This window comes from Stylophora pistillata, chromosome 8, assembly GCF_964205215.1.
Source record: "Stylophora pistillata chromosome 8, jaStyPist1.2, whole genome shotgun sequence".
NCBI classification, from domain to species: domain Eukaryota; kingdom Metazoa; phylum Cnidaria; class Anthozoa; order Scleractinia; family Pocilloporidae; genus Stylophora; species Stylophora pistillata.
Window position 1 is genome coordinate 10,917,603 of NC_142526.1, and position 27,826 is coordinate 10,945,428.

At 39.8% G+C, this 27,826-nt stretch overlaps 4 protein-coding genes and 2 pseudogenes across 10 annotated transcripts in view; 3 read left to right on the forward strand and 3 right to left on the reverse strand.

The window, feature by feature from the left end:
- Positions 1-1,126, forward strand: part of LOC148724944 (histamine H2 receptor-like) — a 1,201-nt gene extending 75 nt beyond the window's left edge. Inside the window, exon 1 of the mRNA XM_088730742.1 lies at positions 1-1,126. This exon is cut by the window's left edge and continues 75 nt beyond it. Within this exon, the coding sequence (XP_088586868.1) occupies positions 101-1,033 (933 nt within the window). The 5' untranslated portion in view covers positions 1-100 and the 3' untranslated portion in view covers positions 1,034-1,126.
- Positions 1,127-1,249: 123 nt separating this feature from the next.
- LOC111332464 (uncharacterized) lies at positions 1,250-4,147 on the reverse strand. Of its 2 annotated transcripts, none has more exons than XM_022937803.2 (4): positions 3,884-4,147; positions 2,915-3,319; positions 2,164-2,303; positions 1,250-1,410 (listed from the first exon to the last, which is right to left on the reverse strand). In XM_022937803.2, the coding sequence occupies exons 2-4, from the start codon at positions 3,228-3,230 to the stop codon at positions 1,291-1,293; spliced, it is 576 nt and encodes a 191-aa protein (XP_022793538.2). In that variant the 5' UTR covers positions 3,231-3,319; positions 3,884-4,147; the 3' UTR covers positions 1,250-1,290. The 2 variants fall into 2 exon arrangements, with proteins under 2 accessions (XP_022793538.2, XP_022793537.2); XM_022937802.2 differs by having other exon boundaries at positions 2,915-3,280; positions 3,884-4,144.
- Positions 4,148-4,747: 600 nt separating this feature from the next.
- On the forward strand, positions 4,748-26,699 carry LOC111319436 (dynamin-related protein Dyn2). Of its 2 annotated transcripts, XM_088730731.1 has the most exons (9): positions 15,819-15,953; positions 16,130-16,218; positions 18,570-19,029; positions 19,217-19,549; positions 20,675-20,889; positions 22,020-22,214; positions 22,799-22,934; positions 23,557-24,011; positions 25,485-26,699. In XM_088730731.1, the coding sequence occupies exons 3-9, from the start codon at positions 18,585-18,587 to the stop codon at positions 25,791-25,793; spliced, it is 2,088 nt and encodes a 695-aa protein (XP_088586857.1). In that variant the 5' UTR covers positions 15,819-15,953; positions 16,130-16,218; positions 18,570-18,584; the 3' UTR covers positions 25,794-26,699. The 2 variants fall into 2 exon arrangements, with proteins under 2 accessions (XP_088586859.1, XP_088586857.1); XM_088730733.1 differs by lacking the exons at positions 15,819-15,953; positions 16,130-16,218 and adding an exon at positions 4,748-4,769.
- On the reverse strand, positions 6,784-9,012 carry LOC148724945 (uncharacterized; annotated as a pseudogene).
- LOC148724946 (5-hydroxytryptamine receptor 7-like) lies at positions 9,994-12,033 on the forward strand (annotated as a pseudogene).
- LOC148724947 (uncharacterized) lies at positions 12,273-15,167 on the reverse strand. Of its 5 annotated transcripts, none has more exons than XM_088730749.1 (5): positions 14,757-15,167; positions 14,384-14,445; positions 13,749-14,122; positions 12,844-12,983; positions 12,273-12,507 (listed from the first exon to the last, which is right to left on the reverse strand). In XM_088730749.1, exons 3-5 carry the CDS (start codon positions 14,068-14,070, stop codon positions 12,388-12,390), a joined length of 582 nt encoding a protein of 193 aa, XP_088586875.1. In that variant the 5' UTR covers positions 14,071-14,122; positions 14,384-14,445; positions 14,757-15,167; the 3' UTR covers positions 12,273-12,387. The 5 variants fall into 5 exon arrangements, with proteins under 5 accessions (XP_088586875.1, XP_088586873.1, XP_088586874.1 ...); XM_088730747.1 differs by having other exon boundaries at positions 14,357-14,445; XM_088730748.1 differs by having other exon boundaries at positions 13,749-14,161; positions 14,357-14,445.
- Positions 26,700-27,826: the final 1,127 nt, after the last annotated feature.

Consider the following 27,826-nt stretch of genomic DNA (forward strand, 5'->3'; position numbering starts at 1 on the left):
AACGATACGCATAACTTTATAATCTGTTTCTTGAGTCTTTTAACGTATTTTCCCTCATTCTTGTATCTTTCACAGTCCTCCTTCCTCCAATGGGAATTCCATGGTCCTGTGGTACACACAGATAGTGTACATAACGATCGTCATCAGCCTGGCATTTCTTGGAAATTTCATCATCTTCATAGCAATCTGCCGCATCAGACGTCTTCACACTATTGACAATGTGTTCATCGCTAATCTGGCCGTCAGTGATTTTCTCTTTACACTTATTGAAACATGTTCCAACACAACCCGGTGGCACAATAGGACCTGGGAACCACCCCACGACTTTGTATGCTATGTAATAATGGCATCAAGTGTCCTCTGCGCGTCCGCTTCGGTGTTCACTCAAACAGCAGTGGCTGTAAATCGACATTTAGCCATTACACGGCCGCTGCAGTATCCAAACTTTGTTAGCAAAACTAAAATATACATTTCTATTCTAGTAATATGGATCTCCGCTATCGCTCTTGCGTCCCCTCCGTTGATTTGGCGACCTCATGAAGTTATTTGCGGAGAGGTGGAGTCCTACGACGAAAAACCTACTTTCGAGATGATTTACATGACTTTAGAATGGATTTTCATTTTCATAATTCCTTTTGGAACCATGTCGGCCATTTATTTTAAAATCTATCGAACCGCAAGGAATCATGCCAGCCGAGTGAAGCCTGGTACGAGCGAAGAGACAGCCTCACATACTGACACCGGGGGTAGTGTAAGAAGAATTCAAATCTCACATTTCAAAAGACAACTAAAAGCTGCCAAAATGCTGGTGACCATCGCTGGTGCCTTCCTGGTCAGCTGGCTTCCTTTCTTCGTAACCCTTACGTTGTGGAAGTTTCAGAAAGGAATACAGATCGATTCTAAAGTGTTCACTACATTCCTGTACATTGTTTACACTTTACCCGCCATAAACCCTGTAATCTACGCCTTCTGGTCAAGAGATATACAAAAAGGGATGAAACAGCTTTTGTTCTGTTGGAAACGAGGCAGATAAGAAACACAGAATAAAGCTAATGTGCAAAAGAACGAAAGAACAAGATAGCCTTCGAGCAGCCCTTCGTTCTAAGCCTTCGGGGAAGTCGCGGGCCTGAACAGCATGTGATTATCAAGCTCAAGTTTTTGAGCATCAGATTGCTTTTCTCACATTATGTATTTCCGAATTATAACACAGCACGCAGCTACAATTCCATCATAAGATTTTGAAACGAACGATTTTTAATTAACATTTTAATAAATTCGATTTTTGGTGATTCACTTGCTACTACATTGCCCCTCGTAGCATGCTTGACAGCGTCGCTTGTCGTGTGACATGCGCATTCTTCCGGGTCTTTTCCTATCGTTGGAGTCTTCCGGTGGAATGTTGTAGATGGCCTGAAATAGGATAGAATTATTGTCAGCATAGAGACTTTAATTTTACTGAGAGAGTTATGAAAGCAAAACCGATGCAATCCCAGCGGCCTTTTAGAGCAAAGGTAAACATCACGCGAGCCATAAAAGCTCTAAGTCGAAGAGAGACAACCGCCTGAAGTGCAGTAAAACACTACTGACCAAGTCACACTTGGTTAGGGTTTTTAATTGCCTAAAAGGATGGCGTGAGCTTTTTATACTTTAAACACAATTTAAAATAAAGAAAACCAATTACAATGGTGATTTAGTTTCGAGTCTCGATTCAAAATTTTTCTATTTCATTAATGATCTAAAGATGTTTCCAATCTTATTCCAAAGGTCTTTATGATATTAAGAACAGATGATTTTTTTACATACGCCATGTTCCCTTTTGGAATTTTACCTTTTTGGAATTTATTGAATGCCTTGGAATGGAAAACCAGCTGAACTCAGTGTGTAATATTCTTCTGACTTCTTGGAGACTTGTCGAATTTTCTCCAAAGCCTATTTTCAGACACACGACCCTTAGAAAATGGGATGTTCAGTGTCTACGCAAAACAGGGTTTTTGCTTTTAGCACGATAACCTCTCTGCAGGCATGTGACCTAATGTTCCATTAGCAGTGTAAGTGAGGTATTTGAATGTGGTATTCATGAGTATAGAATACACGAAGTACCCAACAAAGTGACTGTTAGCTGTCCTAGCTTGAAGAAGATATTTTTCACGGAGTCAAAATTACCTGTTTTATCTTTTCATGAACATTGTCCAGAATTCTTTTGGTCTCATCCTCGTACCACATCGGATCCGTGAATGTCCCATCAGGGGTCCCAACAGTACAGACGTTGCACTGTTGACCGTACAGCCTGAACCGTAAGGAGTCTAGGAGGAAACTCATTTGTAATAAAAAAAGCATCTCGAAAACAATGATTAAATTTATCAAGAGAGAAATCATTCTCCTGCCCAGTCTCCTATTTTAACAACAAAATCTCAGTAGAGCTCTTCCTTTATAAACCATTCCTTTAAGTTATAAGGGCTCCTAAGCGCAGATGTTAATTTTGACAAGCGAGTGGCTACCGGAAGGAGAACCCAACTACTTCCGGCGCGCTTTTACATCATGTATAGGGCTTCTTTAAGCACCAAGAACTAAATAATGTAAACTTATCAGACTGTCGTTAGCGCAAGGAAAAAGATCTCTCAATTTCCAGCTGCTGTCTACGTCGAAACAATTCCTTCTTCTACGTCCCTTGCATTTTGACAAAAGGAAGTAAAGTTACATGTGTCTTGCGACCCTAAAAAGGGAAAACAAACAGCCATCGCGCGTGGTGTCCACGTCAACCGTGTGAATAAAATTCGTGATCATGAACAGGATTGGTTAATTTAGATCCCCTTGAATCTCTGAAAATAACCCTGGCGTGGGAGATCAGGCTCATATGATGAATTTTTAAAAGTAATCGAGAATATCTTATTTTGTCTAAATATGAAGTTCTTACACTTATCTGTCTTCTTCGGTTCATCGTTGTTTCCTTCGTTGCTAGTGCAATTCCCTTCCTCCGTCTTCGATTCTTTCTTTTCTTCTTTCTCGTCAATCTTCTTGTACCAAAATATAACCCTTCCGTTCATAGAGGTCCAAGACCTGTCGCAATCCCCACAAATAAACTTGACTTTGGCGCTATCCTTATATTGTCCCCAGTCCTTTGGCATTCGTCGGTCGGTTGGCTCCAGTGTCCACTCGTCGGGACTGAAGTCCTTGAAGATATCATCAAAGGTTGTGTGCCAGAATGCACTTGTGACCAGCTGGGAAGCCATTCCGGACGTTGTGGACAATTTACGAAGTAACGCAGGATTGCTTTTCTTCTCTGAAAAAAGATGAGTTGATTTTCAGAACTGTTAACGGTCTTTTGAAAAAAAGAAAAAAAACATGAGAAATGAATGGAAATAAATACAATGTCTAGTTTCTCGTTTTATTTCTATAGCAGTCTGTCTATTTTGCACGGCTTTTGCAACTGGCTCTACACCAATCCTAACTTCTGCAATCGAGACAGTTATTCCGTTGATAATTTACATGTATCAGTAAATTTTGTACTCATGCCCTTTTCCAACAATAGTTGATATTGCACTTCCGGTCTCAAGGTTCTCATGTAAACTGAAGATTTTAAGTATTTGACTGTGTTCTTGTACTTATCTTATCCCTGATCGGTATTATTTTTCTTTAAAGGAACTTACATTCATGATTTAGCTAAGATTAAAAGAAACAAATTTTCCGCTGAAACATATCTTGCTGCCCGATTGAGCTTGGGTCATAAATAATTGATAATTAGGTTATGACTACATCGAACCTGTGTACAACTCAAATAAAGACTTTGACATTAGGATCTCAACCAAGAAAATCAGCCCAAAGATTTATATATATCAGCTATCTCTGTGATCCACGGAATTACGGGTTTCGATTTATTTCTTACCTTGTTACGTTAGGTTTCGGTTTCTTCCGGTTGAGAACGTTGATGCTGGAGCCCTTCAAAACCAGTCGGCTAAGCACAAATTTACTGGGTTAATTCAAATGAATTTTTACCTGAATTTGCTATAGACAATAGAAAGGTTTTTTTCACTTGTTGTATTGTAGCTTCTGCTCCAGATCGTTGAGTCATAGCTATGATATTAGCCGAGAACGATGGTGTTATTTATACAAGTTCGATTTCCGGTTACTAAGAAAAGCTCTGATTCCGGGAAAACACCGCTGGGTTTTTTCCCCAGTCTCTTCTCTATTTAGACGTGTAATAACAGTGGGGAATTGTAAAACACATCTGATTGGTCAATGGCTTATAGGAAGGAGTGCCGTGGCGAAAATGCATATTCCTAGATAGCAATGTACCACTTCCGGTTACAAATTCAAATATGGACAAATCACTAATTAATTCGGTTTTGTTAGGCAAATATTGACAATTTTATCCGTTGTAAAGAAGATAGCATAATTCACCAAAAGCTCTCTTTAATTGAGACATGTTTGAGAGGTCTTCGCTCAGAAGGGTGTCGTAAAAGGAATAAGGCAAGAGGTGAAACATTCAACTCACCCTCTCCACGGAACCTAACAGATACTTTGGAAAAAAAAAATATTGAAAATTGCCTCGTTTTCATGCTAATTGTGAAGTCAAGCTTGATTTTCCGAGAAAGCAAGTAGCCTTTTCCGGGTAGTTAGCTATAAAGAAAGAATTATTACAAACTACAGTTCATTTATTTAAAGCATTGCGTTTCCTGGCAAGGAATTGACGGTTTTAAGAACAATTTCGCCTGGTCTAACCTTGAAGCAAAACTTTTCACCGAAGATTTAAACGTGCATCGAGAGGTAGGGTAAGTAACTGATAACAATTGATTATGATTTCAAGTCACATATAGTTTGAAATACCACAAATTATTTTAAATTTGTGTGTCTCAGAGCGTAGGCAGCTGCTGTTTGCCTGTTGCATTTTGTGACGTAGTTTTACCGGCTCGACAAACTAAATTTAAGCAATTCGTCGCATAAAGGATTCCTCCACGAACCTCCTCGAAGATATCGAATTTCGACATTGATCGGTCTTCGACGGTATCTAAATTAAACTTGCCGAATACTTTCGTGATTCAGAAGGGCGCGTCAAGCTGTTATGGAATATATGTTAGCTAAAAATATCTGACGTTCATATTAGGGATCTCTCTAGGAGTCGTCTGCTTGAAAATATTCTACTTTTGCTATGTAAACAAACACACCTGTCGTAACTAGAAGCTTCGGTTCTGACTTTCGTCCAAGAAATAATTTCGCAATGGTTACGTATTTCCTAGATAGATTGGCTACCTCCTTCGTGTGTAGCAGATGTGGTAAGATTGATTGTGAATGATCATGTTTTAAATTTAGTCCGGTGAATTTTTTCTTTTCGGGTTGAAGCGGTATAAACAGATCTTGTAAATCGGTAATAAAGGTTATCTAAGTGATATCATTTGAAGTACGTTCGTGCGGGTCTTCTTTGATCGAGTACGTAGAGGTAATCGCATGGGGCCGAGTAAAATTAAGGATTAATATCACGGATGTTTTCGGAAGCTGCTGAAATTGCCCTCGTCGCTGCGCGACTCGGGCAATTTCTGCAACTTCCGAAAACACGAGTGATATTAATCCTTAAATTTACGAGGAACCATGCGATTACTTGTTTATAATATAAGGGGCAAAATGTTTTCTTACTGATCTCGAACAAAACGGGACGCCATTATAACAAAACAAACAGAAATTTCTTTACCATGGCAGCCGTTGCTAAGTGATTTTCAGCCAATCATTTTCAAGTAATTTTGCCCGAGGCAATTACAAAAATTAATAAAAAAATTCCCCCTGTCTTGACCAATCACAATTCAGTAATTTTGTCCAAAATATGATAAGAAAGGTTAACAAATACCTTCGTGTGGATGATGGACCAAAGAATACGAAAGCTGAACAAATTTTTTGTAGTTCGATATCACAAATCACATAGAGCATTCGTGTTAATTTTACGTTGCCGAAAACCAAACCTTATATTTATAGCTGGATTTAAGGTAGTCTGAAGATTATACGACAAGAGGTGCCTAATAATGCATTGATTTTCCTTGTTTTTTCATACCACATTAAACCTCTGTCTGCCGATTTGTTTTTGACCATAATATCGACGTCAAATAGAAAGTTCTTTTAGTGCGTGACCATTGCGTGACACGTTGACGCAAGCAGCGTTGTCAGTACTCACATCGAGAACGGCAAATTAGCCAATTAGATTGCGCCATTATAGCCAATTGTGGTAAAAGTAATACTTACCTAATTTCCCCATAAGGCTATTCGCAATGCTTATGTCCCCTTCCCCATCATCTTATGATTTTTGAAATCACGCATATGACTTCAGACCAAATTGCCTTCCACTGAGTTTAGTTACCATCATTGATATGCAGAGAAAAGAGTTCTGCGCGGTCTGTTTTATCAACCGTTAATCAGTTAAAAGGAGCAGGAAATTGAAAGCAAGCTGATAACCACCAAAAGTATGTCGTATCAGGTGTTGTGTGGCAATATGAAATAAAGAATATTATTAAAAACTAAATCATTGGATAATGCAATTCAAGACTTTTTATTGGCTTAGCCATTATGGTATATCAGCCAATATACCATAATCTACAAATATGGCAAGCGTACGTGTCAGCTTAAAGTTAAAACGGTGCTAAAAATTTGATAAAATTTTTAGCACTCGCGCTTGTTGGATATGAGATGATTATAGCCAACTCGGCGCTACGCGCCTCGTTTGCTATCTATCATCTCATATCCAACGCGCGCCCGTGGAATAATTGTTAAATACACGGGCGTACGCGGAAATGGAATATCTGTTCGAGTGTTGAACTCGATATCCCACTCGTTCGCCATCTCACTCGTGGGAGTTGAACGCGAACTGAAGAGAAATTTTATATCTACAAGTAACCATATATTACTTTGTTTGATATATGAAAAATATTTCGACAAACGACCTTAGATTAAATCCTTTGCCATTCATTCATCAACCTGACCGAGTGGCACAAGGGGCGAGTGATACGTCAGTAGCTGATCGGCAATATCAAACACACCAGTAAAAAAATTGTCTTAATTTTACACGTAAGCAGCTACGGCTTCCTCAGGGCTGGAAATCCTTGTGAAAATTCGCAGTTCATACATGTATAATAAAGGAATTTTTCCTTAATAGTAAAGGGAGTATCGAGATAAAGGGGAATAGAAAGATGCTTTCGAGTCTCAGGCCACAATTGGATCTTTTTCTCGGGTGATTTGTTACAATCCTGGATCCCGATAGACTTTTACACCACTGAAATGTCATTTTTAGTATATATAAACTGATCGCCGCTGTCAAATGCCTTAGTTAGTATTTATATATCATTATTTTAGTAAGCCATAGCCACTTTTAAATATGTAAGCTAATCCGTAAATAGAAGCCTTAGATAAATTTATATGTAAAATGCACTATGCAGTATCAGCAATTTGTGATAATGATAGATTTTCAACAAGTTTGTAATCATTTTGTAGCGAAGAAGAGCTACCCCTCGGGTGGAGATGCCAATAAACCATTATTATTGTTATCATTATTGTTATTATTATTATGCAGCAGTTTAAAACTTTTGTATGCTACATACAATAAGAATAGTATGACGGGGCGCATGAGCGTAGCCCGTTAACTATAGTGAAATCAAAATCTATATACTGAACAACAACAACAAAAAAAAAACCCTTGAGAAATAAAAAAGGTAAGCTATTTCGGATATCCAAATCTAAAATAGTCATTACAAATTCTTTAAAAACCTATTACTTATTTCGGCTAGGAAAGAGTTAATCAGTGACGATCACTTCCTAAGTTTCTAATAATCCACAGAATTTTTATGGGCAAAGAGTTAAATAGTAAGCGATGTTCATTGTTCATGTTGCAACTTTAAACGTCCGAGAGATATTTAGTGTTCCCGAGATCACAACCTTCTGCATATTTTGAAGAACTCCCTTACTCTTGTTTTCGACCAACTCCTTCATTTCAGCTTCTAAGTCACGACACCATCCCCCTCATGCGTGCATTATTATATTATATATTGTTTCACTTCATATCCTTGGTACTTCCGCTTTAATTCCCAACGAAGCGGTCCGTATTTCGAGGTTTTGTCCTCATTCTTTTTCCCCCATGGAATGTAATCCATGGGCAGCTCATCTCCAGCGCGATGACTCGACTTGATTCATGGTCGATAATACGCGCATCTATTCTGTTGGCTCTAACTTCTTGGTGCTCCGCAAATAAAGGAACGTCCCAGAATGCTTGCGCATTGTTCGTCTCGTACACTGGCTTCGGTTTCAATGGCGAGTACCAAGTGGGGACTGTGTCTGCAAGGCCTAGGTCATGCAGAATTTCAAAGAAAAGTATTTTCAAAGCTGCGTTATGTCGTGTAAGATACTTATTCTGTGCGAGGGCGGTACAACCAACCAAGACATGGGCGACACTTTCAGAGGCCTTACCACATAGCCTGCACCTCACCTCACCAGTTGTGTCTGTGTGCGTTTTCTGGCAGGCATACAACCTTGTCGGTAATAATTGCTCGTAGAGTTCAAACATCCCCGCCACTGTATGTGTTGGGCACTGTTTCCAACTGCTTAGCCACCAATAACATCCGTTGAAGTTAACACTCTCGTCTTCTGTTCTCGCAGAGAGTAATTTCCCCTGCCAATTCTGCTCATGCACCGTTTGCCATGTCTTCTCTTCCAAAACCCTTTTCGGCTCTACCTTCAATTTCTCTGCTGTTATCACCTCTCCACTATCACGTTTTATGCAAGCTGGACTTGGGTATTCCAGCTGCAACTGGAGACCCATCTCATCTGCATACCTTGCTGCGTCTGCGAACTGTGTCCTAACTATTCTGCTCTCTCTTCAAACTCACGAACCATCGCCATGGCTGGGTCGCTATTGCTATATAACTTCACTGCCGCCTTTATCTTCGTTATTTTGTATTCTTCCTCGATCGAACGCAGGCCTCTCCCTCCCTTCTCTCTTGGCAGGTATAAAATGGCAGTTGACCCGCTGGGATTTTCCACCATTCTCAACAATTATCTTGCGAGCTTCTCTATCCAACTTTTTAAGCTCTGTCAGCGGCCATTGTTGTGTCCACATCAGGTAGCCCAACGCTGGTAATGCAAATTGGTTCGAGGCTGTTACACGATTATAATCAGACAAGGGACTTGGCCAGATGAGACATTCTGTGAAGATATTCCTTTGCTGCGCCTTCCAACGACATCTTCTCCTCTTGCCTCACATCCTCCATTGCAGTATTGGTTGCTTCCATAACACGGCTTAGTTTACTCTCCGAAGACGCAAAGACCTTTAGATCGTCAATATACAGCAAATCTGTTACCTTTACCCTAATTGGCTTAGATAGCTTATAGCCCTCACTGGCACTGATCTTCCACGCAATAAGATTCAAGCAAACCGTGAAGAGTCTGGGAAAGAGAGCCTCACCCTGGGGTAGACCTTTAAGAAACCTAATTGGCTCAGATCTCTCGCGTCCTAGCCTTGTTGTCGCCACCACCCTTGTGTTCCAGCTCTTGCTTAACTTCTCTACCGTCCTTGACAACAAGATAGGGAATCTATGTAAGATCATCATCTCTTCCAACCAACCATGGTCTACCGAGTCGTACGCCTTTTTGACATCAATCCACGCCATACTCAAATTACGCTTTCGCCTCTGACAATCTAAGGTCACAACTCTGTCAATCAGTGGTTCCGCTACAGCCTGCGCGTGCACGCCTCTGAGCTCCATCCATTAGACCATGCGTTTCTAGATGTTGATTTGCAGGTCCTTATAGGCACGAGGTGAACCACTTGTACAAAGTATTTGGACAGGTTATCGGCCTCTGGTTATCACTTGCGAATTCTCCGGGTTTCGGAAGTAGTGTGGTTTTGCCTTCAGAGAACCAGGGTGGATACTCTACATTGGCATTCGCTATAGCCTGAAACGACATGGTCACACCTTCATGAAGCACTTGTGCCTTTTTCCACCAAAAGTTAGTCAACCTATCTGGACCCTGGGCGCTCCAGTTCTTTTTCCTTGCTAGTACCCTTGTAGCTTCCATGGTGTTTAGCTTCCAGGCCTTCTCTGACGGGGGAGGAACTCGACTATAAATTGCAGACCTTATATCCTCCAGCCATTAGGCGTTTCTATTTCCAGTCCCTTGTTATTATTACCATTATTATTATTATTATTATTATTATTATTAACAGAATGACATGCAGTGTATGTCATCTGAGTGGAGAATGGAAAATGATACGCATAACTTTATAATCTGTTTCTTGAGTCTTTTAACGTATTTTCCCTCATTCTTGTATCTTTCACAGTCCTCCTTCCTCCAATGGGAATTCCATGGTCCTGTGGTACACACAGATAGTGTATATAACGATCGTCATTAGCTTAGCGTTTCTTGGAAACGTCATCATCTTCATAGCAATCTACAGCATCGGACGTCTTCACACTATTGACAATTTTTTAATCACTAGCCTGGCCGTCAGTGATTTTCTCTTTACAATTATTGAAACATGTTCCAACACAACCCGGAGGCATAATAGGGCCTGGGAACCACCCCACGACTTTGTATGCTATGTAATAATGGCATCAAGTGTCCTCTGCGCGTCCGCATCGGTGTTCACTCAAACAGCAGTGGCTGTCAATCGACATTTAGCCATGACACGGCCGTTGCAGTACCCAAACTTTGTCAAGAAAACTAAAATATATGTTTCTATTCTAGTTATATGTATCTCCGCTATCCTTCTCGCGTCCCCTCCGTTGATTTGGCGACCTCATGAAGTTATTTTCGGAGAGGTGGAGTTCTACGACGAAAAACCTACTTTCGAGATGGTTTACATGACTTTATAATGGATTTTTATTTTCATTTTTCCTTTTGGAACCATGTCGGCCATTTATTTTAAAATCTATCGAATCGCACGGAATCACGCTAGCCGAGTGAAGCCTGGTACGAGCGAAGAGACTGACTTACATACCGACACCGGGGGTAGTGTAAGAAGGATTCAAATTTCAGATTTCAAAAGACAACTAAAAGCTGCCAAAATGCTGGTGACCATTGCTGGTGCCTTGCTGGTCAGCTGGCTTCCTTTCTTCGTAACCCTTACGTTGTGGAAGTTTCAGAAAGGAATACAGATCGATTCTAAAGTGTTCACTACATTCCTCTACATTGTTTACACTTTACCCGGTATAAACCCTGCGATCTACGCTTTCTGGTCAAGAGATGTACAAAAAGGGATAAACAGCTTTTGGTGTGTTGGAAACAAGGCCGATAGGAAACAAAATAAAGCTATTGAGCGGAAGAACGAACGAACAAGATTGCCTTCGAGCAGCCCCTCATTATAAGCCCTTCGGCACGGGGGTTGCTACGCCCGTGGGAATGTACGAGGACTTGAGAAACACGAGCCCGCGAGAAGTACAGCGGCCAGACCACAGGAAAGACTTTCCTCGACTCGTTTCGAATCTTCCCGCGTGCAGAGGAACGCGTGTCTTAGAGACCTTATTACGATAGCCTGCCTACAGACTATGAACAAGGCAAAAATGAACTTTTGATTGAACTAGCGCAAAAGAAAGTGCCAAGTAGCCTTAGCGAGCTTACCTCCAGGTCGATAACGATCTAGAAACCGGAAGAGGCCATTTTCTAAACACACCTTTTCATTTATGTTTAGGCGATATGCCCTAAATTTAGAAGTCTTCACTGATGCTATCATTTCGAGATGATTTCATGAAAGAGATAATGAAATCTACAACTTGATATTAGATGCATCCTTCACATTCCCACAAGTAAACAAAATTTGAAGTTTTTACTCCTGAATAAACCCAGATTTCGAGTGCAGCGCACGAAAGCGGCTGAATTAGGGAACCAGCATTGCTGTTCTTATAAAAAAGCCACCTGTTTGCAATAAATGGTAGTGACGATAATACAGGCAATGCTAATAATGAATAAATATGGCATGGTCAGTTATGGTCTCGCGTCTCCTAGTTGATAATATCGTTCTTCTCTATCTCAAATAATTTAAGCGACAATAACTGTATCTTTGTTATAACCTGGTGGATCTCGAATCGTGAATATGAAAAACGAATAAGTGAGAACTACCTGTAGAAAAATCACTCAGGGGGTAAGTGGGAACTGACGCGGCACCAGTTTTTCTTGAAAAGTTATGGCTAGGTTCGGTTTCCGCCATTTTCTCGGGTCCAGTCCTTGATCTTCTTCGAGTGGAGAAGTCGCGGGCTCGCTTGCTGAACAGCATGTGATTATGAAGCCGAAGTTTTTTGCGCACCAGATTGCTTTTCTCACATTATTTATTTCAGAATTATGCCGGAGGTACAATTCCATAATAAGATTTTGAAATGAACGATTTTTTTAATTGACATTTCAATAAATTCGATTTTTAGTGATTCACTTGCTACTACATTGCCCCTCGTGGCATGCTTGACAGCGTCTACTGTCGTGTGGCTTGCGCATTCTTCCGGGTCTCTTTCTATTGTCGGAGTCTTCCGGTAGAAATTTGTAGATAGCCTGAAATAAGATAAAATCATTGTTAACGCATAGAGTTCAATTTCATGGAGAGTTATGAAAGCAAAACCGATGCAATCCCAGCGACCTGTTAGAGCAAAGGTAAACATCACTGCGAGTTATGAAAACTCTAAGTAAAAGAGAGACAACCGCCTGAAGTACGATGAAAAACTAGTGACCAGGTCACACTCGGTTAGAGTTTTGAATACAATTGCTTGAGAGTGTAAGTGTGGTACTTGAATGTGGTATTCGTGAGTATAGTTTTACTCGAGGTATCCGACAAAGTGACTGTCTGCTGTTCTAGCTTGAACTAGATACTCCTCTCGGAGTCAAAATTACCTCTCCTATCTTTTTATGAACGTTTTTCAGAACTTTTTCCACCTCCTCTCGGTACCACTGTGGATTTATGAAGGTCCCATCAGTGGTCTCATCAGTACACACCTTGCACTGTTGACCGTACAGCCTGAACCGTAAGGAGTCTATGGAGGAAACTCGTTTGTAATCATAAAAGCATCTCGAAAACAATGAATAGATTTATCAAGAGAGGAATCATTCTCATGCCCAGTCTCTTGTTTTAATAACAAAATCCCAGTAGAGGTCTTCATTTACAAACCATTCTTTTAAGTTATAAGGGCTCTTGAGCGCAGATCTTTTTGGAGAAGCGAGTGGCGACCGGAAGGAGAACTTGAACTCAACTACTTCCGGCGCGCTTTTACATCAACGTATTCAATGCAAAGAGGCTTCTTTCAGCACTCGGAACTAGATATTGCAAACTTAACAGACTTTCGTAAGCGCAAAGGAAAAGTTCTCTCAACTTCGAGCTGCCATCTGCGTCGAAACAACTGGCAGGATGGAAAATGCGAGCACTGTAAGTACCTCCCGTTGTCCCATACAAAGCTTTAGAAAAGTTTTCTAAGGCTTTGTATGGGACAACGGGAGGTACATACAGTTCACGCATTTTCCGTCCTGTCATTTTTTCCTTTAAGTCTCTTGTATTTCGACAAACGGAAGTAAAGTTAGATGCGCCTTGCGACCCTTAAAAATTTCTAAAGAAAAACAGACAACTATCGCGTGAGGTGTCCCCGTCAACTACATGAACAAAATTCGTGATCGTGAACCGGACTGGTTAGTTTAGACCCTTGTAGACCTCTCAAAATAACCCTGGCGTGGGGTATCAGGACTATATGATGAATTTTTAAAACTCATCGAGGATATCTTGTTTTGTCTAAATATGAAGGTCTTACACTTATCTGTCTTCTTCGGTTCATCGTTGTTTCCTTCGTCACTGGTGCATTTTCCTTCCTCTGTGTTCAATTCTTTTTTCTCGTCTTTCTCATCAATCTTCTTGTACCAAAATATAACTCTCCCATTCATAGAGGTCCAAGACCTTCCACAATCCTTACAGAAAAACTTGACTTTGGCGCTATCCTTATATTGTCCCCAGTCCTTTGGCATTCGTCGGTCGGTTGGCTCCAGTGTCCACTCGTCGGAACTGAAGTCCTTGAAGATATCATCAAAGGTTGTGTGCCAGAATCGTTTTAGTTTCAGTGTGGCCTGGGAAGCCATTCCAGAGGCGTTGTTGACAATTTACAAAGTAACGCAGGATTGCTTTTCTTCTCTGAAAAGAGACGAGTTGATTTTCAGAACCGTTAACGGCCTTTTCAAAAAAAAAAAAAAGAAATGAATATAATAAATACTATGTCTAGTTTCTTGTTTTATTTAAATAGCAATCTGTCCTTTTTGCACGGCGTTTGCAATCGGCTCTACACCAACCTTAACTTCTGCAATCGAGACAGTTAAAAGTTCCGGCAACATCATTTTAATAGACAAAACTGTTTCGTTGATTATTTACATGAAACAATGAATTTTGTACTCTTGCCTTTTTCCAACAGTGAATTGATGTTGTACTTCTGGTCTCGAGGTTCTCACGTGAACTAAAGACTTAAGGCATTTGGCTGTGTCAGTTTGTGCTTATCTTATCCTCGATCGGTATTATTTTATAAAAGAAACTTACATTCATGATTTAGCTAAGATTGAAAGAAAAAAATTTTCCGCTGAAGCATATCTTGCTACCCGACTGAGAGCTTCGGTCCTAAATAATTGATAACTAGATAATGACTACATCGAACCTGTGTACAACTCAAATAAAGACTTTGACATTAAGATCTCACTTAAGAAAATCAGCCTAAAGAATTACATAAATTAGCTATCTCTGTGATTCACAGAATTACGGGTTTCGATTTATTTCTTACCTTGCTTCGTGTGGTTTCAGTTTCCTCCGGTCGGGGAGAACGTCGATGTTGGAGCCTTCAAAACCAGTCGGCTACGCACATATTTACTGGGTTAATTCAAATGAATTTTACCTGAATTTATTATTGACAATAAAACAGTTTTTTCCACTTGTTGTATCGTAGTTTCTACTCCAGATCGCTGAATTATAGCTTTGATATTAGCCGAGAACGATGATGTTATTTATACGAGTTCGATTTCCGGTTACTAAGAAAAGCTCTGATTTGGGGAAAACACCGATGGGTTTTTTTCCCAGTCTCTTCTCTATGTAATAATTTGAATATATCAACAAAGTTGAAATGGTAAATTGGCCACCGTTACGGTTATAAAAACTGACGTTTCGAGCGTTAGCCCTTCGTCAGAGCTAACACTCGAAACGTCAGCTTTTGTAATCGTTACGGTGGCCAATTTACCATTTCAACTTTGTTGATATATTCAAATTATTTCGTTACCCCCACCGACGCAGCGCCAAACAGTTTCTTTAGAACCTATCAGCCTTTGTTCTCTATGTAGATGTGTAATGATAGCAGCGGGGGAATTGTAAAACAGATTGGATTGGCTAATGGTTTATAGGAAGGAGTGCCGTTGTATTACCGACAGGCAGTATAACGATGATAATTACCAAACTCAATGACGTCCGTTTTTCCTAGAAAGCAACGTACCACTTCCGGTTACGAATTCAAATATGCACAAATCACTAATTAATTCAGGTTGAACAACAACAAACATATGAAACATATGTGTGAACTGCGGTTATGAGACGTATATGAGAACGATCCTTCGCAGTAAAGCACTATTTGAGCAATAGTGGAAATCAGACCTGGAAAAAAAAAAAAAAAAAAAAAAAATCGAATTAATTTGATGGCCTGCTCCCAGTTGGCTTGTTAGCTCAATTGGTAGAGCGCTGCACTAGTATCGCAGAGGTCAGTGGTTCGAATCCCGTACAGGCCTGAAATTTTTTTTCAGGTCTGATTTCCACTATTGCTCAAATAGTGCTTTACTGCGAAGGATCGTTCTCATATACATAATTCAGGTTGTTTAGCAAGTGGAGGCAATTTTATCCCTTTAAAAAAAGATAGCATAATTCACCAAAAGCTCTCTTTAATTGAGACATATGTTGGAGGGGTCTTCGTTCAGAAGGGTGTCGTAGAAGGAATAAGGCAAGAGATGAAATTCGCGTTCGCACGGAACCCGAAAGATATTGCCTCGTTTTAATGCTGATTGTTTAGTCAAGCGTGATTTTCCGAGAAAGTGAACAGCCTTTCCCGGGTTGCTAGCTTTAATGAAATACTTCGTACAAAGTACAGTTCAATTAAATCAATGCTTTTCCCAGCAGGGAGTTGACGGTTTTCAGGACAATTTCGACCGGTCTAACCTTGAAGCAAAACTTCTCACCGAAGATTTAAACTTTCATCGAGAGGCCAGGTAACTTACTGATAACAGTGTTACACAACACATCATTTTAAATTTGAGTGTGTCTCAGAGCGTAGGCAGCTGCTGTTTGCCTTTTGCATTTTGTGGCGTAGTTTTACCGGTTCGACAACTGAATTTAAGCAATTCGTCGCCTAAATGAATCCCCACGAACCTCCTCGAAGGTATCGAATGTCAACATTGGTGGGTCTTCGACCGTATATAAGCTTGCAGAATACTTTCGTGATTCAGAAGGGCGTATCAAGCTGTTATGGAATCCATGTTTACTAAAAATGTCTGACGTTCATATTAGGAATCTTTACAGCCGTCGTCTGCTTGAATATATTGCCCGTATGATTCTAGCTTTTCCATGTAAACAAGAACACTTGTTTTAACCAGAAGCTTCGGTTCTGACTTTTGTCTAAGATTTATTTCCGCAATGGTTTGAAAGTTAATTAATGCATGTGAACTTCATTGCTTCACGGGTGTGCACATCGTTCTGTTGCTCCATTTAATTTTCGCCCAACTTCATGCAAATCATCAAGCATAGATTTTAGTTCCCATTCGATTTAACCGGGCACACTTAGCAACTGTTTCTGCGCCTGGGCACATACAGTGGAAAGATAATGTTCCCTTTAAAGCAGATTAATCGTAGAATGAATTCATTAATAAAACCGGCTGATAACGTTGCCCTAAGATTGAACTGAATTACATGTGTAAGAAAATTGGGGTCATCCTCGGTGTAAAAACCTGACGAGGTTTTCCTTGTTTCATAAGGTATTGTTTTGCTGTACGCTATTGTTTATAATGTTTTGTTGTCTTTGTTTTACGTCACTCGTGAGCTTCACAGGTTTTTACACGGAGGATGATCCGAAAATTTTCGGTTACATATTTTATAGATAGATTCGCCACCTTCGAGTGTAGCAGATGTGGGCAGATTGATTGTGAATGATCATATTTTAACTTTTATCCGGTGAATTTTTCCTGATTGGGTGCAAGCGGTAAAAACAGAGCTCGTAAATCGGTAGCAAAGGTCATCTAAGTGATATCGTTTGAAATACGTTCGTGCATGTCCTCGTTGATCAAGTACGAAAGGTTAACAGACACATGAATTAAGGCTGATAGTTTCTAAAGAAACTATTTGGCGCTGCGTCGGTGGGGGTTACGAAATAATTTGAATATATCAACTGTAGCGTTTACGGCGACCAAAATCTAAATTCTCAAGTTCAAGGGCGTGTCGCTCCAAAACGCGGTTAACGAGGTGTTTGGGACTATTTTACTGATCGAAATGACAAACCAAAGTTGACTGTTGGCACGAATCTTTATTCTTGAAAGGCAATCGACCACGAACCACAATCAATGACGAAAATAACGATTATTTTAACAGTCAATCAATCTATCGAACGATCGATCATAAAATTTCGGTCCCGCTTGTGCCAGAGGTTGAGAGAACGAAAGGGCGAAAGTTTACCAATGCTATTCAAAACTTACGAAGAACTGATTAAAGGGACGCTAAACTTGCCTTTTATATGCGCGTGGTGACGCTGAAAGGTCCGATTACAAAACCAATAGAAAAACAGATAAGCATCGTAACTATGTAGCTTTCTAAGATCATTCCGAAATTAGTGAACTAATCAATAATCAATCAAAAAATGGGCCTTCTGGCTAATGTCCTTAACATCAACAAAGTTGAAATGGTAAATTGGCCACCGTTACGGTTATAAAAGCTGACGTTTCGTGCGTTAGCCCTTCGTCGGAGCGAAGGGCTAACGCTCGAAACGTTAACAGATACAGTTCGTGTGGATCATGGACTAAGGAATACGGAAGTTGAACAAAATTTCTGTAGTTCGATATCACAAATCACATATAGCATAAGTTTTAATTAATTTTACATTGCCGTTTAATTAATTTTACGTTTATAGCTAGATTTAAGGTAGTCTGAATATTATACGACAATAGTTGCCTAATAATGCATTAATTTTCCTTGTTTTTTTCAGACCACATTAAACTGCTCTCTGCCGATTTGTTTTTACCACAAGATCGACGTCAAATATAAAATTCCTTCAATGCGTGACCATTGCGTGACACGTTGACGCGAACAGCGTTGTCAGTACTCACATCGACAACGGCAAATTAGCCAATTAGATCGCGCCATTATAGCCAATTGCGGTAAAAGGAACATTTGCCTAGCTAATTTCCCCATAAGGCTATTTACCATGCTTATACTCCCTTCTCCCTCATTGACAGTTGAAAAGTGGTTGATTTTCAACAGTCCCCGTTTTGTGACTCCCCAATAAATTCTCTTGCCTCCCCTCTCCGGCGATAGATAATGACTGACTTCTATATGGTCTGTTAAATCATTGCAGAAACAAAAGTAAACCATGTCTGGTGAAGTCACCGAAACACCTGTTGCCAAATATGGTCGAAGTAGTGAGTTTGGCGTGGTTCTTGACTTTATTCAAACCATGATAAGTAACGACACATTACGCCAAGCCTTCAACATTCCTCATTTGGTTATGGTCGGTCGTCAAAACATGGCAAAAACCACCCTTATAAACCGTCTGATCGGGCGATATCTTCTCCCAATGCGCCGCAATGAAACCGCCAACACCTTACAGGCCCGCACTACGTATCCCATAATACTCAACCTACGAAACGGCGAGAAGAGGGTTGTGGAGGTAAAATGTGAAATATCGGGTCTAGGGGGGGCTGTGGAAGATCCCGATGATACCTCCGTAGAGAAATTTCTCAACGATGTCTCAGCACGTTTACCAAAGGAAATGGGAACTCCAATTTCGAAAACCCCTGTCAATGTTACTCTGCAAGGTAAGATGTTTTAAGTTAACTTAATTGCTAGAGCCGAAAATAAACAGCATATTTTTATGATGGAGATCCAATGACTTCTTTTTTATATTATCTCTATCAAAGATTTAAGTTCGTTTTAAAATTGGAACTTAGCTATATTTTGCGTTGTACGTATAATTTCAGCTTCTCACTCTTTCCTCTTCTCCAGGCCCCGAATTCACGACTCTTACCTTGGTCGACCTTCCCGGCGCTCATTTCGCCAATGACGATCCACGCATGAACCACGTGACCCAAGATTTAGTTTTGGAATACATCGAGAAAAACACTAATAGCATCATCGTGATAGTATCTGAAGTAGGGGACCCCACAGGCGACAGTGCAATAAACCTTGTTATGCTCAAAGCCCCAGATTTCAGGAGCCGTACAATCTGTGCACTTACCAAGCCTGACAAGCTAAGGGAATCGGACGACATGGGCAAAAGAGTGGCCATGAATGGGTCTAGCTTTACACTGGATGATAACCGATTTATTGTGCTGCGAGGTAATGTATTTTTATTCAGTGTTTTTTTTTAACTTTGAAGTGTTTTGCTAACTTAACGCATACCAGTGCATATGAGTTATTAACCAAGCTTGTTCGGTCAAGATGGCTAGATATTTCCCGAGTTCTTTTTTCGCATTTTTATGGACCGAGACAAAGTCGAGGTCCATAAAAATGCGAATAAAAGAACGAGGCTAATATCCAGCCATCTTGACCGAACAAGCTTGGTTAATAAACGATTTTTTATATTGCAAAAGATTTCGCTTTATTAAGAATTAAGAATGACTTTTTCACTTCGAGAGCCGGGAAAGAAAGCCTACTGTGTTTGTAGGACAACAAACTCACGAGAGTTGTTTCTGTTTTCTTTGTTTTGAGTGTCTTCTGACACTTTTTGCGCTTCCATGGCTGAAATTGTCCAAGAATTACGAACTTGGTTCTAATTCTATTTTTTTCATGCGCGGGATCAATGTGGGCAACCCGAGTGGGCATGATGGGCCCATCTTGCTCGCTCGTGTAGCCAATCAGAACACAAGATTCGCTTCATCTTGCACACGGGCGCTGCGAGCGGTGTAATAAATGTAGTTATTGACTTCTAACGTCTTTGTCAAATCGTTAAGAGGGCCAGTTACTAATGAAACTGTGATACTGTGTCGGATGAAGTATTACGAGAAAATTTGGTTGTATCAATTGTGTTGATAACGGAGTTTACAATCCATCAAATAATAAGGATAATAAACTCAGTAGCTTTCCGCTAATGTCCGCGCATATTTTCACTCACGTCTGAGGCTTGCAAAACTTAAGCCAAAGTAGCGTCGCTTGAGGAGAGCAGAGGAAGAGACAAGTTGAAATCCAGGTTAACACCCTAAAGAGCGGAAAACACTTGAGACCAATTTGCAGTTGACTTAGCTTTGCATCCAATTGGTCGAGGATGTGGCACGAGAAGCGTTTGATTTCTTTCTACACGTAATATAAAGAAAGCGGTGAGTTGGCACACTCGGACTGTGTTTCATGCGATGCTTTTCTTGTGTCAGTGAAATTCTGTGACTAAGTCTAACGAGTCTAAAATATTTAGGAGGGCTATAGTAATAATAGCTTATTTTTCTGCTTTTCTTTACATAAAACATACAGGGAAAGATGGCACAGATCCAGCTGAGAGGGACTGGGACGCTGAAACGACACGTATCAAAGAGAAAGAATGGTTTGCACGGCATCCTCAGTACAAGGACATTCAACATGTCTGTGGAATTGATCGACTCATGGACACTATGATCTCTTTACTGGCTGAGAAGATGATCACAGAGATTCCTATTTTAGTAACACAAATGAAGAAGCGAAAAAAAGAGGTAAAAAATTCGCTTGTAAGAACTGGTTATTTGATCACTGATTGGCCGGCACTTTGGAAAGCCGCTGAAAAGTGGAGCGAAAGGTTCAGCACTCTAGCATTGACCAGGCTAATACTCAACGAGCAGAATTTTAAATTCGATATCGAAAGCAATCCAAAATGTCCCTACTTTTTTTAGTATGTAAGTACTATAGTTCTATAATTTTATGTAGCTTCATATACTATATCATTTTAAACACTTTTATATAGTTGCAAGTTTAAGATCTTATTCGCAATTTAACCTAGTTTTTATAAGTTTAATAGTTCTATAATTTTATGCAGTTCCATAATACTACATCATTTTAAACACTTTTATATAGCTTCTAGGTTTATTCATTTATTTTCTCTTTCGTGACTGACCTGTAAACTAGCTTTATATAGCTAAGCGTCAGCCACGTTAATTAAGTATGCAGGTATGTATGTAAGCACATTTAACAAATGGTAAACACCACAGCGTACACTTTTGAGTTATGGATGCACGCGGGAGGTTGCTAAGCACGAAAGAAGCGTAAGAATCGCTCGAGGCGATAGCCGAGAGCGACTCTAGCTTCTTGAGTGCTTAGCAAACCTCCCAAGTGCATCCATAACTCAATAGCGTACGGTGTGGTGTTTACCATTTGTTTTATAACATAACATTGACACATTGTAGCTAAAGAGTTCCCTTTTATTTAACAAATCTTACGTGACCAGAAAAAACAAGCGCGCGCGGAAAAATAGTCTTTGCATTTGCTCACGTCAGCAGCGTACACCCATGGGCAAACGGGGGACGCTAAATTGACCATTCAGAGCGCGCGCTTTACTTTGGTTATGTTATAATTTGAATTATAATGAGCCCATCATGTAACCAACACGAAATATATCAGCATTATCGTGTCGTGTCTTAATAGACCACTTTCATAAATGGCTGCCGGATTAATATTCTTTGGATTAAATTTAAATTAGACCTACTGGCCTCGTTCTCCAGTACAAAATTCAAAAGAATACATTGTCTCAAGCGAGGGCAGTAGGGCTAATTTAAATTTAAACAAAAGAATATTTATACGGCAGCCATTTATGAAAGTGGTCTATACCAAAACTTTTTGATTCAAATAGGTGGATGATATACTTGTAGAATTAGAGGACAGCGAGATACCAGAGTCTGGCGAGCGTAAGGGTGCAGTGGCCATGAAACTGAAACAAAATCTCATCAGAGAGTTGAATAAACTTCTTTTTAACAACACTTCTGACATGGCTGGAGGTGAACGCGTCAGGCAGCTGTTTAATTCGTTTCACCAAGAGGTTTTCAAGGTGAGTGTTTTTGATCTCTTGCTTCGACTTAAAGTCATAAGCGTCTGTTTATGAATAAATTGTCATTATTGTGAAAACTGGCGTCAAGGGTAATGTAATTGACACCACGTAACAGAAATTTAGCTCATTCTAGTTAATCTTATATTTTCCTGCACCTGTTTGAATTTTGCATCAGTCCCAGTCCGTTGATTGTAACATAATGAGTGGGGATGTAGTGACCCACCACCGAGCTTGACGTTCACGCTTGGTACTTCATGTGATATAGGGCACTTGGAACAATCCCAGCTATCAATATTTTTTTCCAGCCTTCCAAATTATACTTGTAGGTTTACCGTGAACTACTTGAGTCAAGCATCTTTTTTAACCCCCCAAAAGAGAATAAACTCATCGTGAGCCTCGAATTCGCGTTTGCGAGCTGTCTTGATGAAAAACGTTGCCTTTGGAGATCAAAATATCTTTGAATTATAAAAAACAAAAGGAATTCATTGTCTAAAACCCTTTCAAAACGAGCCATCGAGCCACGCTAAACTGAAGCAGTGGCTTTGCAAGAGATTTAAACACATTTCTGATAAAATTTGTCGCAGGTGGATCCTCTGGAGATGCGTAATAATGACGAAATACGAAGACAACAGCGAAAATTGGAGGGCGTGGCTGCCCCACTTGGAGACAGCAGTGAAAACAGTCAGTTACTGCAGAGGCTGCTGTATGAGAAGTATACAGGTATTTGACAACTAAAAACTCTACACAGAGTTTCTTTGAGAAAACAAGTGTTATTGGCAAAACCAATAAGGGTAGGAGGCAGTGTACCACTTTCATTACTAACATTAATTTTATTACTATAATTACTAATAATCATTACTAATAATTTCATTATTTCATTATAGTAATTTTATTACTAACATTAACACAATCTCAAATAAGTTATTTTCGTCTCTTCTGTTTTCGATTTTGAATGGAGAGCTTAAAGTAATCTGAGATTTCCCGCCTGGTTTTGCTTTACTTTGCTCTGTGATTGGTCTGGAAAACTCGCCCCACTCTCTGAACCAATTAGATTCAAAGCAGAAACCAATCGTGACAACTTGGTCACCCGTGTTATTCCGAGCATCAGTCAGATTTTTTTTCTTATTGCAAGTGTCCCTTGAATAAAGGTGACAGGCTTAAAGCTTATACAGTTAAACACCCTCGCGAGTCAAATCGTTTCGCCCGGAAAGAGGTGCCACAAAGGAAAGGCTTCAGTATAGTCAGGTATTTTTGATCAGTCATGACTATTTTTAAGTGTAGTGATCCAGTTATTCACCTTTCTGAAGCCGTGACTAACTGCTTTTTTTTTTCTCATATAAAGGATTTAACGCCAATGGTAAACCTGTCCTGTTTCTGAGTCCAGTTGATCAGTTGCTACCCCTATCAGAGAAACTTGTCAGAAATGTCGAGACAACTCTACGAGATATTGTCCAAAAGGCCATCGAACAAGCCTTGTCGAAGTTCCCAACTCTCAAACAAGCAGTTGAAGCGAAAGTTGTCAGCTTAATTTTTGACAAGAAACGCGACCAGACCACGGAATTCATCCGACAGTTCCTGGAAATGCAGAAAAAGAGCACGGATATTGTTTTCGCCCCAATCCCCACACCACGAGAGATTAATGTCTGGGAAGGGTTTCCTCTGGCAGATCACAGGAAGCCTCATCCATGCATGACATCGAAGACGACAAGTCACATGAAGTATCTTGCGAGAAATCTCTATCCCGAGAAGCTTCTTCAAGAGATTGAAGGTTCTGGGTCAAACCAATTCATGTATAAGGTGAGAACTGAGAACTTTCGGGGTAACTTGTATGATGGATACCCTCCTGGGATTACTTGCAGTTGCTTAAAATGCTATAAGGCGGAGAAAGTAATTTGTCAATTTTAAATCATTTTTTCACGACTGGTTACATTAAGAAAATTGACTACTTCGAATTTCCCATTGGGACCTTTAAGGCCAGTCCGCTAATATATAGTTCGAATGAACACAAATTGGATCATAGTCGAAACTGGCGGTTAACGTGTTTTAACGCTTGCAGGGAAGTTTTTCACGCCCAAAAGTTTGAGCTATCAGTCGTAACGAAAAATTCTGAATTAATACTAGAGGGGCAATGTTCTTGCCATGGATCGCACAGTAGACGAAAATAAGAGAAGAGAGAAAGCTAAAGTCAAGTTTCTGCCCACTCATCAGGACACCCTGGGAATAAATTTGAAACGTCACGGAAATTTTCAAATATTTTCGAAGTTGATCTGGAGGGTGAGATTTGTCTTTGTTTCTTCCAATTTGTTTTGGTTGAAGTAAGAGGGCATCAGTGGGGTTAACCGTCAGCCATAAAACGACAGAAATTTTAACAAATAGGCATAAAGTTAACACATTTTAACTGGTAGTCGTTGAAAAAAATTTAACTCAAAAGAAAGGTTTCTTTTAATCACAACGGGGAAAAATTAACCGTTAGCCGTTAAATGGCCAAATTTTAACCGTCAACAGTAACTGCTATCACCCCACTGAGAACCTCGAGTGACGAATGTTTTCGAAAGCTCAGCGAAACACTTCAGGGCTTTCTGCAAGGTGTTGGTGATACAATGAGGGTATATGTATGATGCACGATCCTCGCAGTAGAGAGCGCTAGTTATGCAATAGCGAAAATCAGACCTGAAAAAAATCAGGCCTGTACGGGATTCGAACCACTGACCTCTGCGATACTAGTGCAGCGCTCTACCAATTGAGCTAACAAGCCAACTGGGAGCAGGCCGTTAAGTTGATTCGTAATAAACCATTATATCTGATTTATCTGTATTCAAAGTTTACGTGGCGTGACTCTGCTTATGACCTCAGGGACTCTGAAAATGTTCCATTACCGCGCACTAATTATTACAGAAAAAGCTTTAGCTACAATGGCGCCACATTATGGAACAGTCTACCACGCGATATAAGGAACACAGTCTCTGGGGGTATTTAAACGTAAGATCAATGACATTCTTTAAGTCTAACGCACGGCATTCACGGAAAACAGCTTTACTGTTATAGTATGTAGTTTGAATTTTAAATATCTTTGCGTATGTGATATGTATTTTTATGGGCCGATGAATTGATCGTGTTTAAATAAAGATAAATGTCAGCTAAATAAAGATAAATGTCACTTTCTAGCTGCTAGGAGTGTTTTAAATTTTCACGAAATACCACTTACATAAACTCAAAAAATTGTTCGGAAAGCAAGGTGCTCTGAAGTAAGCTTTATCGTTCTTTTCTTAGGAACAGGAGGAAATAAAGAATGTAAAAAGGAACGTGGTGCGATGCTTCAACGTGCTTAAAATGAACGTGTGTGACACGGTCCCCCGCTGCATTCTGCATTTCTTCGTCTCACAACTAGTGGATGACCTTGACCGTGCTTTGGAGAAGGAGACCTTGGTCGAGTTTTTGGAGGAAAGGAAGGATATCCGGGACAAACGCATCTTGTGTAGGAACCAGTCCCGCGCTTTGGAGAAAGCGCTGCCCAATACACAAAACGTCCTGGATAAACTACTACGCATGAAACAGGGATCGCCCCGAAAGGACCGCTAAATGTAGCTGCATGGAATGCTTTGATCTTTGATAACGTAGCCTTTCAAGTAATAATATGTAGATAGGGGTTTTTTTCGCCTAGAATTCGAAATATATGTTGTAGCCGGTTGCAATTGATAGACTTTAAAAGTTCAATTAGTTATAGACATTTTTCATTTTTAATTCTTTAAGTGAGTACCAGTGAGCAGGACACAGCAACATATCTTGGATTAGTTCTTCAAATAATTTTTTTCAAATAAATTTTATTCTGGGCTTTTTGATTTTTTTTCTTTAATTCAGTAGCGTTTGGAATCAAATCCCTGTGCTCTTATAATCATCTTATTTCATGCTCTGGGTCTTTGGAAAGTTCAACGAATCTTTCGTAATTCTCTTCCACTACAATATTGGACGTTTGGCAGATAATGATAACAACAGCAATGGTTTATTCAACAAATTGACGAGGTGGCTCTGTTCCAGTTAAATGACATTATTTGCAATTAAAAATAATTAACAATTATTCTTTGAAATCAAGGTGAATAGTGGCTTTCGGGAATATTTACCTCGCCGCTTCGCAGCTCGGTAAATATTTAGCCACTATTCACCGAGATTGAAAAGAATAATTGTTTTAGTATATACACACGAAGTGATCTCGAAAAAATTAGAAGGAAGCCATTTAAAGGCAATTTCTGCTTCTGAAACTTTAGCGAAACGTGAGTTTACGCCCACCATTTTGTTTTTCACATTATACACTCGCTCGGAGGTGTACATTGTTGATTAGCCCGAGATAGCGAACCAATCAGATTGATTGAAACACCAACATCACTGAGTGTGTATATACTAAATTTCAATATTCACGATAAAATAAAAATGTATTGCATTCACTTAGAAATTGAAACAATAAAGGCAAGTTGTGAATTCTATAGTAAACCATAGTCTCTGTGTGGACTTCTATCTCTAATAACTCAGAAAGAGAGTAGATCTTTCTACACTTTGGACTCGGATAGAATAATGCCAATTAACGATGGCTTCTTTCCATGAAACTTAGAGAGCTTTTGCCAGCCTTCTTTGTGTCTACAATGAATACGCTGGAATTGGCAAACCCTTTACCAGGTCCCTCAAGGGGCAAGTTGTTCTCGCGACCTCGATCTTTGTTGATGAAGAGTCTCGAAAAGTTTCTCAATTTTTTAAGAAGTGTTTGTTTGCAAACCTTTCGCTCCATGATGCATCCAGGACATGCATCCAGGACATGCAACAACGACCAAATATATTTTGGTGGTACATGAAGAAAATTTTGTGAATGACATTCTCAGCTTCCATCACACTTGTATCAGCGTTTTCTTGATGTGAAACCCCGCCTATTTTCCTCTTATTAGCCCGATTTTAAATTGAGAAAACTGAAAGTTTTACCCCGAGGGTTTTGCTCAAAAATGAACATTTCAAATACAAATTTCACAATATGTATAAAGTTAATATTGTTGGGGCTACCAGATAATCGCTGCTACCAAAAGCTATTTTAAATTTAGAATAAAAAAGGCGAAATGACAAAAAATATCTATATAATAACAAAAGTGTTAAATTGACCATTCAGTGAAAAAACAAACGAACTGTCTTTCATTTTACGAGAAGTTGGCGATAAATTCACCATACTGGAATTGTTGTTTATTTGACTTCACAGCCAGAAAATCGTGTAACGTTGTGTTGAACATTCTGAAGTTTGATTAATTTAAAAACAAGGGGCCTGTTATTCACGTGAGGTCAGACCCAAACCGCAGTTTTACGCAAGCAATAGGCCTTTTCTTTATGAGAGGGTTGATTTGATTAAATAAATATCCTTCCACTGTTAGTTTCGGCCCTCTCGAGGGCCACTGACCATAAATATCGAGAATCTGCCGACAGTTGCAAAATTTCGTAATTCGTTTTATTTTTTCTACAGGACCCTTTTAATGAACCTTTTTCGAATATTATATCAAAAAATTCTATCGTGCTTTTTGTTCTCCGGAAAATCGAAAAGTTCGAAATACGCCTAAACGACCGTTGTCCCCCCCGTAAAGCAA